This window comes from Neoarius graeffei, chromosome 16 (genome assembly GCF_027579695.1).
Source record: "Neoarius graeffei isolate fNeoGra1 chromosome 16, fNeoGra1.pri, whole genome shotgun sequence".
NCBI lineage: Eukaryota > Metazoa > Chordata > Actinopteri > Siluriformes > Ariidae > Neoarius > Neoarius graeffei.
The window spans coordinates 61,837,416-61,857,389 of record NC_083584.1 but is presented as its reverse complement, the minus strand read 5'-3'; the positions used below and the strand labels follow the sequence as shown (position 1 = coordinate 61,857,389).

Here is a 19,974-nt window from a genome sequence, read left to right as displayed (position 1 = left end):
AATAGTGATGCGTGAAATGTCCTCAGATTGACTGTGTGACTGACTGACTGTCTGAGTAACTAATTGATTGAATGACGGACTGAGTGATTGGTAAATTATTTTATGACTGATTGACTAAATGACTGACTGATTGCATGACTGAGTAACTGAAAGACTGATTAAATGATCAACAGAATGAATGACTGAATGAGCAACTGTATGACTAACTGTCTGACAGACTGAATGAGTGACTGTCTGACTGAATTAATAACCAACAGACTGAATGACTGACTGACTGAACGCCTGAGTGACTGAATGACTATTTGACTTACTGATCGATTGACTAAATGACCAACAGACTGACTGAATGTCTAACTGACTGACTGACTGAATGAGCAGCTGACTAACTGAATGACTAACTGAATGACTGAATATCTAACTGACTGATTGCATGACTGTCTGATGGACTGAATGAGCAACTGTCTGACTGACTGACTGAATGTCTGACAGACTGACCAATTTCATGACCGAGTGACTGACAGACTGACTGATTGCATGCTGAATGACTGACTAAATGAGTGACTGTCTAACTGACTGATTGCATGACCGAGTGACTGAATGCATGACTGACTGTCTGACAGACTGAATGACTGCATGACCGAGTGACTGAAAGACTGACTGATTGCATGACTCACTGACTGACTAACTGTCTGTCTGAATGAATCAGTGACTGTCTGACTGAATGTCTAACTGATTGACTGCATGACTGGCAGACTGACTGACTGCATAACTGAGTGACTGATAGACTGACTGATTGCAAGACTGACTGTCTGACTGATTGCATGACTGAGTGACTGAAAGACTGTCTGTCTGACTGAATCAGTGACTGTCTGACTGAATGTTTAACTGACTGACTGATTGCATGCCTGACTGTCTGAATGACTGACTGACTGATTGCGTGACCGAGTGACTGAAAGAGTAGCTGATCACATGGCTCACTGACTGACTATCTGTCTGACTGAATCAGCGACTGTCTGACTGACTGACTGGGTGACTTACTGACTGACTGATTGCATGACTGAGTGACTGATTGCATGACTGACTGATTGCATGACTGAGTGACTGATTGCATGACTGAGTGACTGACTGCATGACTGAGTGACTGCTTGCATGACTGACTGACTGATTGCATGACTGACTGACTGACTGCATGACTGAGTGACTGCTTGCATGACTGATTGACTGATTGCATGACTGACTGACTGATTGCATGACTGAGTGACTGATTGCATGACCGAGTGACTGATTGCATGACCGAGTGACTGATTGCATGACCGAGTGACTGATTGCATGACTGACTGACTGATTGCATGACTGAGTGACTTACTGACTGATTGCATGACCGACTGACTGACTGATTGCATGACTGAGTGACTGACTTACTGACTGACTGATTGCATGACTGAGTGACTGGCAGACTGACTGATTGCATGACCGAGTGACTGATTGCATGACTAACTGACTGATTGCATGACTGAGTGACTTACTGACTGATTGCATGACTGACTGACTGATTGCATGACTGAGTGACTGACTTACTGACTGATTGCATGACTGAGTGCAAGACTGAGTGACTGACTGACTGATTGCATGACTGACTGACTGATTGCATGACTGAGTGACTGACTGAATGCATGACCGAGTGACTGATTGCATGACCGAGTGACTGATTGCATGACTGACTGACTGATTGCATGACTGAGTGACTTACTGACTGATTGCATGACCGACTGACTGACTGATTGCATGACTGAGTGACTTACTGACTGATTGCATGACCGACTGACTGACTGATTGCATGACTGAGTGACTGACTTACTGACTGATTGCATGACTGACTGATTGCATGACTGAGTGACTGGCAGACTGACTGATTGCATGACCGAGTGACTGATTGCATGACTAACTGACTGATTGCATGACTGAGTGACTTACTGACTGATTGCATGACTGACTGACTGATTGCATGACTGAGTGACTGACTCACTGACTGATTGCATGACTGAGTGCAAGACTGAGTGACTGACTGACTGATTGCATGACTGAGTGACTGACTTACTGACTGATTGCATGACTGAGTGACTGACTGAATGCATGACCGAGTGACTGATTGCATGACCGAGTGACTGATTACATGACTAACTGACTGATTGCATGACCGAGTGACTGATTGCATGACTAACTGACTGATTGCATGACTGAGTGACTTACTGACTGATTGCATGACTGACTGACTGATTGCATGACTGAGTGACTGACTTACTGACTGATTGCATGACTGAGTGACTGATTGCAAGACTGAGTGACTGACTAACTGATTGCATGACAGTGACTGACTTACTGACTGATTGCATGACTGAGTGACTGATTGCATGACTGAGTGACTGATTGCATGACTGAGTGACTGACTTACTGACTGATTGCATGACTGAGTGACTGACTGATTGCATGACTGACTGATTGCATGACTGAGTGACTGATTGCAAGACTGAGTGACTGACTGACTGATTGCAAGACTGAGTGACTGACTGACTGATTGCATGACTGACTGACTGATTGCATGACTGAGTAACTGATTGCATGACTGAGTGACTGACTGACGGATTGCATGACTGACTGATTGCATGACTGAGTGACTGATTGCATGACTGAGTGACTGACTGACTGATTGCATGACAGACTGACTGATTGCATGACAGACTGACTGATTGCATGACCGAGTGACTTACTGACTGATTGCATGACTGAGTCACTGACTGACTGATTGCATGACTGAGTGACTGCATGACTGACTGCATGACTGAGTGATTGACAGACTGACTAAACGACTGAAAGACTGACTATCTAACTGACTGATTAGCTGAATGACAGACTCAGTGACTGACCTACTGATTGACTGAATGCTCTCCTTACCTTCCTGGCGAATCTCCATTCTCATCAAAGTAGATGTTCTCTCCATTGACCCCTGTGAAGTTGGTCTTCATGAGAAACTCGAGCAGTTTAGAACCATCGATTGGCCGCATGGCATCACAGAGCCCCACCATACCAGGACAGAGAACTCTCTGCATCTTATGGAGCCCATACGCCATGCTGTAGATCGCATTTATTACAAAGCCCATCTTAGTGTCCTGAGCGTACTGCTGTCGCAATGACATATGCTCTAGACGGGACAAAGACACAGAAGGAAGGAGAAACATCTGTGAGACAGGGAGTGAAGGATCTACTCCTGCCGAAATCCCTCATTCTGTTCTGCTTTAATAGATCCGTGCTTTTTCATTCATTCCAGGTCTCACTTTGGATAAAAGTATTCAGTAGTTCATATTCACTGTGTAAAAAAAAATGTGTAGGTAGTAACTGATGAAAGGCTTTAGTGTTCATTCAATTTTCCTGACGAACTGGTGTTACAGCCTCGAACACTGAAATAAATTTCGCTGCTTTAGTCATTATATTTTCAGATCTTTCCTTTGACTCATTATTCATGGATGCTTTATTTGCACCCCATCAATCTTTTTTCTAAGGACTTCATATATAGAAATCCAATTATAGGACGTGTCAAATCAGTGTCAAATCACTAATTCGTTCTTATATTCTGTTGTATTTCTTCTTTTCTCTTAATATAATGACAGAATTTCATCCAGGCGCAGCTCTCCAGTGAAGGAGGCTCGCTCTGTTGATTGCAGACCAGCGAATTTATCGCTATGTCGAAGTCATGACTGGGTGTGCTTTTGAGAATACATACAGTATGTCACCTTTCAATCGGAGACGTACAGTCGTCTCAAGTCAAGGTAGCTGGTGTTAGCTAATTAACAAAGTAAACCTGTGAAAATACCTGTACAGGCGCATACGTGAATCCCCATGACCTTCGATCTACAGTATTTGAAGACTCAATGACATTAAACATAATTTCAATGACGGCTTTCAAAACATACTTGTTCACAGTATATAATTTACTGATACACAGTCCTGTACAAAAGTCTTAGGCACATGTAAAGGCCCGGTCCCACTGCACTTACGGATGCAAAGAGGATGTAAAACGTAAAAAAATCTTTGCCATCCGTTGGAAAACGCTATGCATCCGTTGTGTACTCATTGCATACGTGCTTCATACGCTCTATCCATCGAGCATCCGTCCACTGTGATTTCATCCGCGCAAAAAGTTTTGAGCTGCACAAAACTTTTAGAACGGATGAACTTTCCGCCGTGTACGATGTAAATCCGCGACATATACGAGCAACAAACGTTCTATGTCCGTTATCATCCGTTAAACGTCTGCTGTATCCTCTCTGCATCCTCTGGGCATCCTCGCAACTCACATCCGCTGCAGCTGAAAACGGAAAGAGGGAGGAAAGATAAGGTACATGAAACGTCTATTCATCGTTAGTAGCACGGAAATAGAAAGGATGTAAGCGTATGCATCTCGTATATAAAGTATTCAAAACGGACAAAGCGTTTATATCTGGGATGTATCTCGTATATTTAGGATGTCTGGAGTATGTCTAGAGTATGTAGAAGGACACCTAGCCGGACAATCGATATTTTGTATAAAAAGGGGGAGAAAATCATCTGGATCTCTCGATGTAGCCACCAGCACGTCTTTCCGCTTTATGCTGACGGCGTGCGTGCTGCATCCCTTTATATCCGCGGAGCAGACGCAATTCATACCCCCCGCATGCGCAGTGAACGGTCTGCATCCGATATACATCCGCGCAACATCCCCTTTGTTTCCGTTAGGCGTACGTGATGCATCCCCTTCATCCGCTGTGCATCCGCTCTTTCTGCTATGCGTCCGCTTCTCAGTTATCACCGGTAACCCCTTCGGAGCTGTCATCCACTTTCATCCGCTTCCATCCGCTAGGCTTCCTATGAACATGCGTTTAACATCCCCGCTATATACTACCCACGTCCGTTCTTTTCCGTTCTGTTTTCGCAAATTTTCACCAATTTTGTCCATTTCTGGAGCGGATGAAAACGGATAGAGCCACCCCCGAAATTTTGCTCGTCCGCTGTGTCCTTTTTGCATACGTTTTGTGTCCATCGGCCAGTGGGACCGGGCCTTAAAGAAATGCCGTAGACCAAAAATGGCTTAAAATAAGGAAACGAAACGTTTCAATATTAAAAAATACTACAAACAGTAATCAGTAAACCATAATAAACAAAACAAAGTCAATATTTGGTGTGAGACGACTCTTTGCTTTAAAAAAATAGTAGTCTGAGGTCCAATGAGGTCAGTTTTATGCGGAAGTGAGCTGTAGGTTTTACTGAGCATCTTACAGAACCAGCCACAGTTCTTTTGGACACTTTGACTGTCACACTCGCTTCTTCATTTTGCACCAAAACCCAGCAGCCTTCATTATGTTTTCTTTTTTAATCTGAAAAGTGCTCTCTTATGGAATATGCTGCTCAGATATGAACTTATTTTCTGTAACATTTAATTTTGTGCTGGAAAACGAACGAACGTTTGGACTCTAAAATGTTTTTGGACTGACTCGATAATGTAGAAGTCATAAAATAGAAATCAAAATTTGTATTAAAAAAAAAGGGAGCCGAAGACTTTTGCACCGTACTGTATATATGATTTATCAGCTGCCCTGAGGATAGCAGGGTAGGCTACTATAGCTCATTGTGTGTGTGTGTGTCCTGATACACTCTCGTCCTTCTTAAAGGAGATACGCAGAACCATGGCCTCACTTTCGTTTATAAATGCCTTGAGACCTCAAGAATGGCACAGGAATAGTTTTAAGCGTTAACAATAAATCTAATATCGTAATTTTTACGATTAAAATGGTTCATATCGGTAGCGGTCTGAGTGAATGACCTTGACATCTGTGACATCACTGCAGGAAGTCTATCAGTCTCATTGCCATTTCCGCTATACTAAAACACAGAGCTGACTGCAACTCTGATCCTCCGTTTTGAGCTAATATATCGCCATGCCACGTAGATATGTTGCTGGCGGGCGCAGCAACATGACAGAAGGTGGATTTACATTGCATTCATGGCTCAAGAATGTTCAAACTGCAAAGATTTGGATGCGTTTTGCGAGAAATTCACGGACTGGGCGCCTATGAAGTGGTCTCTCCTCTGCTCTGCACATTTTACTGAAGACTCGTACGAGACCTCTGATCTGTTGAGGAGCATTGGCCCGTATTGAAAGAGGGTGCAGTACCAACAATTAAAGGAAAAGAAAACTACAAGAAAAGGAAAGTGAGTTCAGTTGCACCAGTTCTCCCGGAGCGTGAGCCGAGCAGTAATGGCGGAGTACTCAGTACGGAGAAAATGGAGAGTGAGTGGACCAGCCGTCTGATTTCTCCGCTCGCCTCAGCAGCAATATCTCGCCCTTACGTGGAAGAAGCGAATGAATGGAGAATCGAACGAACAACTGACAGTCCGATTGTTTCAAAACAATCGGCCACAAGAAGCGAGAACACAGATGGGTAAGATGAGACTCTCATTTGGTTCCATAACAACAAAAACAACAATGCACGTTGTTTACCTGCATTTAGATTAATCCATGTAACTTGTATTGTGTGTTTAAGTTGCCGGTATAAGATTATTTAATTTGCTTCAGAATGTGATTGTCTCAGTTCATCTGATTATTTAATGAGCCTTTTACGGTTTATCAGTGAAAATGCATGCATGGACATGTATGTTGCATAAGTTATAACACCCATCCTGTTTTAATGAGAGTCACATGAGACTGTCAGTTCAATTCCATCCAATTCTCTCGACGGCTTTGTTCTCTGGCTTTATTTCGTAAGGTGGGGCCTCCGTGGCCGACGTGTTACTATCAGAGTCACTTTCCGATGGTTCGAACTGATACGGTTCTACGTGTACAGCAGTAGCATCTACACACACTCCAATTTCAGGAGTATCACAGTCAGATGTATTACTGTCTGAGGAATCCGAAGAATCTCCAATAAATCCGAACTCACCTGCCGAGTCTGGCTTTGGTCTATAGCACCGGTTACCGCTGTGATGTCACGCACTCAGGGCTGGCTGGCTCAGCTCGAATGCCAACTTTGCGGTCGATTTTAACTCTCAAAAATATGTATATTTTTTATTCCCAATTATGCAGCATACAAGAGTCAAGGATGGAGATACTATCCACTCAGAAACATATTTAAAAATAAAGGTTCTGCGTATCTCCTTTAACCTCAAAACAACCCTCTCTCTGCATGTGTGTGTTTCTCTCTCTCTGCATGTGTGTGTTTGTTTCTCTCTCTGTGTGTGTCTCTCTCTCTCTCTGTGTGTCTCTCTCTCTCTCTGTGTGTCTCTCTCTCTCTGTGTTACCTCTTTTCCACCAAATCAGTTCCAGGGCTGGTTCGGGGCCAGTGCTGGTGCTGGTTCACAACTCGTTCAACTTGCGAGCCAGCTGAGAACCAGTTTGCTTTTCCATAGCTCGCGGTGCTAAGGGAAGACACGTCATTACGTCGCTGTATATGTCAGTTACGTCGTTGTATACGTCATTACGTCGCTGTATATGTCAGTTACGTCGCTACGTTTGCATAAACCTTGGCGCGAATATCGAAGCAAAAACAACACGGAAGAAGCAGCAGCAACAACAACAATAATAATAATAATAATGGATGACTTTGCGTTTGTACAGCTGCTGCTTCTCAGCGCTTAAAAATGGCGATCTTTCGCGGTCTTGTTATTGTTGTCGGTCTTAACAACTCCGCCCCCCCCCCGCTGACGTAAGCGGTTCTTTCCTCTGGCCCAGCAGAGAGTTGGTGCTAGCCTGGAACCGGTTTTTCTGGCCCCAGAGCCAGTTCTTTGTCAGTGGAAACAGAAAACCCGGTTCCAAACTAAGCACTGGCCCTGAACCAGCCCTGGAACTGATTTGGTGGAAAAGGGGCATGTGTCTCTCTCTCTCTGTGTGTGTCTCTCTCTCTGCGTGTGTGTGTGTCTCTCTCTCTCTCTCTCTCTCTCTGTGTCTCTCTCTCTCTCTCTGCATGTGCGTTTCTCTCTCTCTGCATGTGTTTGTCTCTCTCTCTGTGTCTCTCTCTCTGTGTGTGTCTCTCTCTGCGTGTGTGTGTCTCTCTCTCTCTGCGTGTGTCTCGCTCTGCGTGTGTGTGTCTCTGTGTGTGTCTGTCTCTCTCTCTGTGTGTGTCTCTCTCTCTCTCTCTCTCTGTGTCACTCTCTCTTTGTGTGTGTCTCTCTCTCGCTCTGTGTCTCTCTCTGTCTCTTTGTGTGTCTGTGTATGTCTCTCTCTCTTTATGTGTGTCTGTGTATGTGTCTCTGTGTGTGTGTGTCTGTCTCTCTCTTTCTGTGTCTCTTTGTGTGTGTGTATGTCTCTGTGTGTGTGTCTGTGTCTCTCTCTCTGTGTCTGTGTCTCTCTGTGTGTGTCTCTCTCTGTCTCTTTGTGTGTGTCTGTGCATGTGTCTCTCTCTCTGTGTCTCTCTCTCTCTCTCTCTCTCTCTCTCTCAGTGGTGGATATAAATTGTGTTTCATTCATATTCCCCTTTTCTTTTCTTATTGAAATGGAGCTATTTGAAACCATGTTGCTTTAATGCGATGCCTGAACAGTGTGCTTCAGGTACGAATGGAGAATTAAACAGAAAAGAATCAGAGGAGAAAGAAAGTAAAGAAAGAAAGGGATTAAGGAATAGAATAACAGGTACTCAAAGTGTACTCTCCTGATTTTGGTGAAAAAGAAAAGAGGATGAAAAGTAAATGTAAAGCATCATTTGGAGCTTTGTAGTCGGGTCTGTGGCGTGAGGAGCATGAGGAGAGCTCCTTTGGCTTTTGGTGACCTCATAGTGAAATCATGCTCTCGGCTGTAAATTGAGGTTTTGGGGGGCAGGTTCACCACTGTTGATCATGGTTAAAGGTTTTTGTTCAGACGTGTTGTTGAAAATGTTTTGGGCTCAGTCTGAAATGTGTTTGGGTCGATTGCTGTTCACTGAAATGGGTTTAAACGCAGTCTAATTATCATCTGTTGAACTGGGTTCGAGTTTGTGTTATTGGAATGCAGGGAGGTTCATTCTGGGCCGACGATGTCTCACTGAAGTGGGTTTGAGAGAATGAGCTGGGGTTGTTGCTGTTTTTCACCAGCTGTGAGTTTTTAAATGTTGTGGACCCAGTGTAGTTTAAAGGAATTTGTTTTGGATTTGCATTATTATTTTGGGAGAATGAATTATCAAAGCTGTCAGGCCTGTGATGACCTGGTGACTTGTCCAGGGTGTACCCCACCTCTCGCCCGTAGTCAGCTGGGATAGGCTCCAGCTTGCCTGCGACCCTGTAGAACAGGATAAAGCGGCTAGAGATAATGGATGGATGGAATTATCAAAACAAAACCAAAAGTTATCAAAAAATTTGGGTTACTGAACTAAGCTTCAGTTTGGGTTATTATCCCCCATCTAAACGAAGTTTGGCGGGGGGATATAGAAACGGGTTCCGTCCGTCTGGTCAGGTTTTTGTTTCCGAGCCATATCTTTAAAGCTACTGAAGATATCTTCTTCATGAAACTTTGTATACATATCAAGCAACATGTGAACTCGTGCCTTTTGCTATTTTGGATTTTTGAAAAAAAGCATTTAAAAATTTTTTACATAGATATTCTAAGAGCAATGTTTGTTTCCGGAGCATATATCCAAAACTATTCATGATATGGGTTTGAAACTTGGTATACATGTTAACAAGGGGATGTAGATGTGCCTTTTTATACAACCCCGATTCCAAAGAAGTTGGGACAAAGTACAAATTGTAAATCAAAACGGAATGCAATAATTTACAAATCTCAAAAACTGATATTGTATTCACAATAGAACATAGACAACATATCAAATGTCGAAAGTGAGACATTTTGAAATTCCATGCCAAATATTGGCTCATTTGAAATTTCATGACAGCAACACATCTCAAAAAAGTTGGGACAGGGGCAATAAGAGGCTGGAAAAGTTAAAGGTACAAAAAAGGAGGACCAAATTGCAACTCATTAGGTCAATTGGCAATAGGTCATTAACATGACTGGGTATAAAAAGAGCATCTTGGAGTGGCAGCAGCTCTCAGAAGTAAAGATGGGAAGAGGATCACCAAGCCCCCTAATTCTGCACCGACAAATAGTGAAGCAATATCAGAAAGGAGTTCGACAGTGTAAAATTGCAAAGAGTTTGAACATATCATCATCTACAGTGCATAATATCATCAAAAGATTCAGAGAATCTGGAAGAATCTCTGTGCGTAAGGGTCAAGGCCAGAAAACCATACTGGGTGCCCATGATTTTCGGGCCCTTAGACGGCACTGCATCACATACAGGCATGCTTCTGTATTGGAAATCACAAAATGGGCTCAGGAATATTTCCAGAGAACATTATCTGTGAACACAATTCACCGTGCCATCCGCCGTTGCCAGCTAAAACTCTATAGTTCAAAGAAGAAGCCGTATCTAAACATGATCCAGAAGCGCAGACGTCTTCTCTGGGCCAAGGCTCATTTAAAATGGACTGTGGCAAAGTGGAAAACTGTTCTGTGGTCAGACGAATCAAAATTTGAAGTTCTTTATGGAAATCAGGGACGCCGTGTCATTCAGACTAAAGAGGAGAAGGACGACCCAAGTTGTTATCAGCGCTCAGTTCAGAAGCCTGCATCTCTGATGGTATGGGGTTGCATTAGTGCATGTGGCATGGGCAGCTTACACATCTGGAAAGACACCATCAATGCTGAAAGGTATATCCAGGTTCTAGAGCAACATATGCTCCCATCCAGACGATGTCTCTTTCAGGGAAGACCTTGCATTTTCCAACATGACAATGCCAAACCACATACTGCATCAATTACAGCATCATGGCTGCGTAGAAGAAGGGTCCGGGTACTGAACTGGCCAGCCTGCAGTCCAGATCTTTCACCCATAGAAAACATTTGGCGCATCATAAAACGGAAGATACGACAAAAAAGACCTAAGACAGTTGAGCAACTAGAATCCTACATTAGACAAGAATGGGTTAACATTCCTATCCCTAAACTTGAGCAACTTGTCTCCTCAGTCCCCAGACGTTTACAGACTGTTGTAAAGAGAAAAGGGGATGTCTCACAGTGGTAAACATGGCCTTGTCCCAACTTTTTTGAGATGTGTTGTTGTCATGAAATTAAAAATCACCTAATTTTTCTCTTTAAATGATACATTTTCTCAGTTTAAACATTTGATGTGTCATCTATGTTCTATTCTGAATAAAATATGGAATTTTGAAACTTCCACATCATTGCATTCCGTTTTTATTTACAATTTGTACTTTGTCCCAACTTTTTTGGAATTGGGGTTGTACAAAGAAATTTGAGAAATTTAAATTTTTCATGTTTCCATGGAAACAATTTCAGACTTAGTCTCCCAGGTTAGTCTTAGGGGTAGGTTCTGTTTCCGGAGCAGAACTTGAAAACTATGAGTGGTTTGGTCTTGAAAGTTGGTATATGTGTTGATTAAGTAATGTATATGTGCCTTTTCATATGAAGAAATGTGAGAAATTTTAATTTTTAGCTCACCTGGACCAAAGGTCCGCTGGGTTTATGCTATGGGCTGCTGAGGTCAGTGTAAAGAGGTCGGGTTGGTTTCCTGCAGCAGAACTTGAAAAATGTGACAAATAATATCTTGAAACTTGGTATATAGTTGGTATATAGGGCGGGGGATATAGGTGACTGTCTTCATGTTGAACTGGTTTTGAGTTTGGGTTATTAAACTGGTTTTGAGTTTGGGCTACTGAACTGGTTTGTTGAATTGTGGCTTACTGAAAAGGTTTTTGAGTGAGAGTGTTTTTTGCACCAGGTGTGATTATTGATGAGTTTTTATTTAAAATCGGCCAAGGCAGTGATTAACATATGAACAGCTCTCGCTTCAATTAATATGTAAACACATTCAGGAATAAATAGATGAACAAGCGATGAACCTCTTTGCCAAGAGAAGTGATGATTCTCATCCCCCAACTCCACCTACCCATATCTTTCTGATTCTATGAGCATAACAATGGCTCCGGAGCTCTGGTGTGTATGCATACATGAATGTGTGTGTGTTAAATAGATGGTGTGCATGGGTGGTAATTATTTGGACAATGAGAGGAAAGCATAGCTGTCGTATTTACAACATGCAATGTGAAAGAAAAAGTGTGTGTGTGTGTGTACTCACTGCTACAGGTCTGGTTGTAGACAGGGTTCTCCTGAGGATGACCCTTCAGTCTGCACTTGAAGCGATGCTGCCAGAACTCAGGGAACCAGGGATTGCGCAGATTGTTGTCAGGACGTAGGTTTAAATAGTAATCGTCGAACCACTTCACGTCCGAGGATCGCAGTTTAATTGTGAGCCCACCTGCTGCCTCGCGCACATACCCGTCAGTTACGTCATAACGATCTGCCCATCCATCGCTGGGAGGAGAAGGGGAGGAGAGAAAAAAGCTTTAATGCTCTGAGTCATTCAGGGTGAAGTGTTCCTTTGATGTTAGTGTTGGGTAGAAGTGTACGGTAGCTATACAAGAGCCTTTTCTTACAAAGCCCCACAGTTATGGAACAGCCTTCCAAGTAGTGTTCGGGAATCAGACTCAGTCTCAGCATTTAAGTCTAGGCTGAAAACATATCTGTTTAGTCAAGCCTTTTGTTAATGGTGTTTATGAGGTAAAGGTGTAGATCTCGAGGGTCCTCAGACAGAGTGTTTTGGTAAACTGGGATGTATGGATGCTGTCAGTCCCCACTCGCTTGCTCACTCGAGTTTGTTGACGGTGTAGTGGCTGCTGCTTTATGTCCCGGGGCTCCCTCATGCCTGTGTTACCTTCTGGCTCTCTCCTTTTAGTTATGCTGTCATAGTTAGTTGCCGGAGTCCCTGCTTGTACTCGGTGCAATATGTATACTGCTCCTACTTATTCAGGTGACATTGGGCATACCTAACAACCTGCGTTTTCTTCCCCCCCCCCAAATCTGTCTCTCTGAGTTACATGGAGTCAACAGGAAATCTTTTGGTGGAGAGGGTGGAGACCTCGACTGGCTATCGTAGCCTGCAGGGAATCGGCCATCAGACTTCTGTCGCATGTCCCAGACCCGGTGAAATGTAACTGAATTGTCTTGGCCAGCCCTAAGGGTCCCATCTGCATCTCATCATTGCTGAGGAGTGTGCTCCCATCACCCAATCAAGCATCCAGCCAGAGCAGGTCATGATATATTTTTTACCATATTAACATGCCATTGTTGTGTGTTATGCCTGATGTCAAGACTCTCATCTCTGCGAGCCTACCACACAGACTTAATACTTGCCATTTTTAGGGCATACCTAACATGTGTTTTCTTTCTCTCTCTCTCTCCCCCCCCCCCAATCTGTCCCTCTGAGGTACATGTTGGTCCTGGGATTGAGATGCTGGCCTCTTCTGCCCCTTGGACCTGCTTGGTCCATCCTGGTGCCTTGTGTCTGGTCGGAGTTTTATCGCATTGCTCCTGTGAAGGATGGCCCCATGAGGACAGTTGAGGGTTATACCTGGAGGACGCTCTGGACTCTTACAGTAATGCTTTTATGGCTGAGGACTACAGTTGTCTTGCTAACTTTAGGACTGCAGTTATCATGAACAGTTTTGCACTCAAGTTTCCATCAATGAAGAGCTATAAGATCAACGAAACTGACTTCATGTTAAAACTGTTAATATTATAGTCAGGCTGTCTGTTGTTGCCCAAATGAGGATGGGTTCCCTTTTGAGTCTGGTTCCTCTCGAGGTTTCTTCCTCATGTCGTCTGAGGGAGTTTTTCCTTGCCACCGTCGCCACAGGCTTGCTCATTGGGGATAGATTAGGGATAAAATTAGCTCATGTTTTAAGTCGTTCAAATTCTGTAAAGCCGCTTTGCGACAATGTTTATTGTTAAAAGCGCTATACAAATAAACTTGACTCGACTTGACTATAGACCTTTTTCACGTGACGTCACGACAAACGCGGCCGCCATTTTGGACATGAACTACCAGTAGTCTACCACAGCCAACAACGAGGAACGACGGCGAAGCATCGAAAGGAATATAGCCATCAAAGAAAGTTTTTACTTTCAGCAAGACTTCCATCATGCCATTATATTGTTGTGCACCTGGATGTAGTGACCATCAACACACAAGGCAAGATTTATCATTTTATCGGATCCCGACAGATGCTGACCGACGGAGAAGATGGATGGTCTCTAAAATATTGGCAAAATGATGTTTATTGGCATAGCAATCGTGTGTAACGGGAAGCATTTGCATATCCGAAGTGTTGTGTTTACATCAAAGATAAAATAAACCGATATGACAACGACTGCTGCTGCCAGGTTGGGGACACAAACTAGTAGAAAGGAAGTGTGCCAACCGTGCCAACAGACTTCCTTTGTGGTCGATTCTGCTTTAAGGTAAGATGCATTTAATTATTCGTCTGCTGTGGGTTTGGAATCGGTAGCCTGACCGATTCGTTCATGTTTGTGGTGCCGTTTGTTTGTTGACGCGTGTTGAAATGGAAGATTGGTTGTTGACATGATTTCCAGTGATGCTTTGGTGCTGCTGTGGATCAGATGTGTTGAGTAGCCTGACTGTTTTTTTTTTTCTTGCGTGTGGTATCATTGTTGACGCGAGATTGTTTTTTGAACATGCCAATGCGGACACGATTTCCCCTGATGAGTTATGACTTCAGACGCGATGCGTGTGTGGAGGTGTGGAGTCCGCGTGATATGTGCGTAAGATAGGCTTCTCATGTGTTTGGAGATCCGCGCTCTGAGACAAGCGCAAGCACACACACACACACACACACACCCCCCCCCAAGGGAAAAAAAGGGACCCCCGGAAAATATCGGCATAGTTCGAACACTGGGTTGGAGAAAGTAATGGCAAATAGTGAGTGCACAAACCATAGAAGGTAAACTGTACACAGCGCCAGGGCAGTGTGATGGTATGTCTACTTTTAGATTGTGTTAGCTTATCAATGAACACACTCGTCACTCGACGAGTTTCACGTCTTTACGACAGATACTTAAATGTGTGTTAGGTATTATTGTTGCAGTCTAAGCAGTCATTGTAGCAGCTAGATGAGCGAGAACCGAAAGGGTCTGTGCCATAAACCGTTATTTCTTCATGTCCAAAACGGCGGTCGCGTTTACGAAGGTCACGTGAGTGAAAAGGGTCTGTAGGATTTAGCTACAGCAGTGAAGGACGTCACCGTGAGAGCTGATTGGTCGGAGGAATCGACTGGTGGTGATGGAGTGCTTTTACAGGTTCAGTAATCGATTAAGCGAGAAATATACTGAGTGTTTCAGTCAGTCTTTCCTCCTCTTCTCACATCCACAATCTTTTCTCCTCTGTCTGATTTGCATCCCCTCCTCCTCTTTTCATATTTATTCTCCCTCACTTCTTATTTCTCCTTTTGTCACTTATTTCCCATATCCCTCCTCCTTTTGACATCTTGCACCCTAATTACTTCTTTTCCCACCAATGCTGTCTATGAACATGATCTAGTTCTCACACACACACACACACACACACACACACACACACACAAATCCGCAAATCGGTTCACAGTTGTATCACTTGGAATCTTTCTAAACGCTGTAGTCATGGATACGGCTGCAGCCAATCACACTCCAGCATACTCTGAGGGCATCGGTCACACACACGTAGGGCAAAAGATGATGCCATCTGTACCCCGTGTGAGTGTGTGTGTGTGTGTGTGTGAGAGAGAGAGAGAGAGAGAGAGAGAGAGAGAGAGATCTCATACCTCTTAAGAGTTTTGACATTCCAAGGTGGGCAGCTACAACAAAGGTGACCAATTAATGTGCAGCAACACAACCTGATATGCAAATGAGAACCAGCAACTAAGTCTGTGTATGAGAGATAATGTGCGTACACACACACACACACACACAGAAAATGGCTTGGCCATTATACAAATTACGCACATACCGGTAGGGTTCATTCAGGAGAGCTGTTCTCTCAGTGTGTGTGTGTGTGTGTGTGTGTGTGTGTGTACATAACATTACACTGACATATCACAGAGTTCTGATTGGACCCCCTGCAGCAATGTGACCTATTCTGAATCAACACAGATTTCTGAACATATTTTTTTGTATTCCAGAAATGCAGGAAGAGTCTGGGGACTTCAGCGTTGATGGCTGACAGAGCAGAGTGACGCCTCACGGAGTGTGTCTGTGAGTGTGTATGTACATGGTTGTCAAATTAGCTTTGTTTAATTTGCACACACACACACGCCTCGCTGCCAGATGGCTTGGAGAACCACAAAACTTCAGCAGCTGGCGTCCGAGTTCTCGAGTGAAACTTGTCTTTGACTTTCCCTCACCACAGACACCTGTGGTCACCTGACCATCTGGGAGGAGTCAAAACAGGAGACGTGTCTGACCTGCTCCACAAACATCTGGACATCCTGGAGGAGACGTATGCTCACGTCTGTGATAAAAGTCTGGACTTTCAGATGAAGAGAGCGTTTGGAGCAGTTTCCTAATTCTTAACTTCCGAATCTATAGATGCTTCTTACGTCTCTAATCATTTGTCCAAGTTTTCTGGTTTCCTGGTATTCTACTTTTCGCCTCGATTTCACCTTGGTTTCTAAAATCCCGAGGCTTCTGTTATTTCCAGCTTGCTTGGCTTTATAGTTTTCTAGTTTACTAGTGATGTCCTCGTTTCTAATTCCCATGTGTGCTGGTTTATAGTTCTGTCAGAACAGCCCTTCTTCTCCAGATCTCATGTTTCCCTGGTTTTCCAGATCTCTACTTTTCTAGTTCTCTTATTTTTTTTGTGTTTGCTAGGTTTCCATTTTTTTTGTTCTTTTGGTTTTCTAGTTCATTCCTTCTGGCTTCTAGTGCTTGTCCTGCAAGTATTCCGGTTTCCTTGCTAATTTTTTCTAAATTTCATCGTTTCTAAGTTTATTCTTATAATAATAATAATAATTTCAATAGGGGCGGCACGGTGGCGTAGTGGTTAGCGCTGTCGCCTCACAGCAAGAAGATCCGGGTTCGAGCCCCGTGGCCGGCGAGGGCCTTTCTGTGCGGAGTTTGCATGTTCTCCCCGTGCCCGCGTGGGTTTCCTCCGGGTGCTGCGGTTTCCCCCACAGTCCAAAGACATGCAGGTTAGGTTAACTGGTGACTCTAAATTGAGCGTAGGTGTGAATGTGAGTGTGAATGGTTGTCTGTGTCTATGTGTCGGCCCTGTGATGACCTGGCGACTTGTCCAGGGTGTACCCCGCCTTTCGCCCGTAGTCAGCTGGGATAGGCTCCAGCTTGCCTGCGACCCTGTAGAACAGGATAAAGCGGCTACAGATAATGAGATGAGATAATTTCAATTTATATAGCGCCTTTCACAAAACCCAAGGTTGCTTTATAGTTACATATAAATAAATAAAGTAAATCAGTCTACCAAATAGGAGGCCAGGATGTCATTCCAATGGTGTAGCAACCACAGTCCCACCAAAAGGCGCACGAAAACAAGTTCCACGCCGCCAGCAACATCACTCAGAACACCACGCCATGGATCCACAAAGCGAGCACAGAAGCACCGCCACGCAGAGCGCTGGTATGTCCCAAACTGCCTGCACAGCCACTGCGACGCCACCGAGCAACATCGCTCGGAACATCATTCACGCCAAGCATTAAAGCACAGAGCGCTGGACAACCACGATGTTAAAATGAGCAACAAGCTCACTGCAGTCCATAGCTAGGAGCACAGGCATCACCCACGGCGAACCAAGGCCTGGAGGGAACCGACGCCCAAAACTGGGTCGGGAGCTACACCACAACCGGCGGACAAAACACTCAAACAAAAACAAACATCAAACTACACAAACACACACACACACAAAAATTAAAATAAAATAAAAAAGGAGAGAGAAAATAAAATAAAATAAGCTTGTTAAATATCTGGTTTTCTAGTGCCCAAGTTTCCAGATTGTTTTGCTTTTTTGTTCTCTATTTTCCTGTTCTCTGTTTTTCCTGGTCCTAGTTCCCTTCTTGCCTGAATCTCTGCTTTCCTCGGGGTTCACAGGTTTTTGTTGTTGTTTCCTAACTGCCCAGTTTCCTCATAGCTCAGCTTTCCATATTTCCTGCTTTTCCAGAGATCTAATTTTGTTCTTCTCTGGTTTCATCGTTCTCATTTTTTTCACTGTTTGCTCATTTCCTAGATCTCTGGTTTTCTTTTTCTTTGCAGTCCTTATTCATTGCCCCTCGTGTCTCATACTTGTCCTGCTCATTTCCAGTGTTGTTCTAATCCCTGTGGTTTCCAGGTATTCCAGTTTCCTTGTTAATGGGTTTCCAAATCCCACAGCTTCCTAGTTTAGTCTTGTTCCTGAGTTATCTGGTTTTATACTTCCCCAGTTTCCAGCTTACTTTGCTTTCTTGGTTTTTTTTTTAAACCAATTTCACTCGTTTCCTCAATCTTTTGTTTCCTGAGTGCCGTTTGTGCGGTTGAAATGTTTTTTTTTTAACGCTGGTTTTTCGACATTTTTTTCGGGTTCGTAAATCTAAAATCGAACTTGACATTTCCGCATTCCCAGGGCTTTCCGCTAAGGCTCATACTAGCCAGCCATGACAAATAAGTAGCCAGCGATTGGGGGAGTCAACACAAAATAAGCTCCTGTGCACGCAGTTCCCAGGATTAAATGTATTTTCCACAGACCATTTATTTATTCACTTTACTCAAATACAAAGTAAAATGGCAGTAAATCTTCTTTCTTTTCTTGCGTATTGCATCATGAGGCGTTCCTGGCTTGTAAATCTCTTATTTTCGGTGCATGACACATTCACGCAGCTGAGCATGCTATGAATTAACAACGACAACGGTCTGCAGTGGGGCGACACAATTACACACTCAGCCAACATTTCTCCATTTGGGTATGAAAATACACTCCAACCACTCAGTCTGGGTTCATTTACAACCAACGGTGTCTTTTGATGCCAGCACATACTTGACCGAGAGAAGACTGGTTTACTGGAGACAAAATAAGCGTTATCTCTGCTTCTGTTCCCTCCGATGGCCCCGACACACTACTGCCTCCGCCGAGTGCGCGCGCACACACACACCGCATGTCGGGGCCGCGGATGAGTTACTCTCCCCTGATCAACGAAGTCGGCGGGGAATTTGTGGTTATTATCGGTACAAACAGCGCGAATCACAACTTAAATGAGTGCGGTTCAGTTTGACATTATTGTCAGTCCGTTAGATAAACATTTAATTTTATTAAAATTGAAAATTAATATTTAGAGCCTGTGGGCTACAAAAATAATAGTCATTAAAGTAGCCGGCTGGACTTAATTGTGTAGTCGGCTGTATGGCCGGCAGCCGGCGCTTGTGGAAAGCCCTGCATTCCGCGCAGAATATAGAATTGAATCAGCTCTGCGCATGCGCCGTGCGGCACAAAGAAATGGCAGCCACCATGAAGGAAGGCGATCCGGAGTTTTCAAACATTTGCTTAAGTGTGAAATCGCAAAATGGTATTCTAGCCAACAACAAAATAGCAAAGATTCAGAAAAACAAATCATTCAGTGATCATTTTAATAGTGTAATTTCATCCGAACTCGGCCTAACGCTCGATCTAGAACTACAAAAAGTCCGTGTGTCGGACATTTTAAGTACCTTTGTAAAAGTTTTGCAAATGTTGCAGTCAGCGTTTAAAATGCTAACTTAGTTTTCGTACAAGTTTCAGTTGATTAAACCGTCATATTTTATTAAATGTGTCTGCTTTTGTAATAAAAAAGTACTGAAAGAAAAAGCAAACACAGCATTGCGATTTCTTATCCATCCATATATAAAAAAAAATCCCTCCCTCCCGACTGAAAATTTTTTTGCTCGCCCGGTGGACAGGAAACGGATTTTTTTTTTTAAGGATGGCCTGAGTTCTGCTTTCCTGGTTTTCTGGATTCATAGTTTGCTGTACCTTTTGTTTTATTTTTTTCTTCTTCTTCTTCTGTGGTTTCCTTATGTTTTACTTTGTTCTTGTTTCTCACTTCTAGTC

General features: G+C 43.6%; 1 protein-coding gene across 1 annotated transcript in view; it reads right to left on the bottom strand.

Annotated features, from left to right (window-relative positions):
* Window positions 1-19,974, bottom strand: part of grm5b (glutamate receptor, metabotropic 5b) — an 88,263-nt gene that overhangs the window by 20,166 nt on the left and 48,123 nt on the right. Inside the window, exons 3-4 of the mRNA XM_060942277.1 lie at window positions 12,156-12,391; window positions 2,953-3,199 (exon numbers count right to left, since the gene is read on the bottom strand). Of these exons, the coding sequence (XP_060798260.1) occupies window positions 2,953-3,199; window positions 12,156-12,391 (483 nt within the window). The remainder of the gene's footprint in view (window positions 1-2,952; window positions 3,200-12,155; window positions 12,392-19,974) is intronic.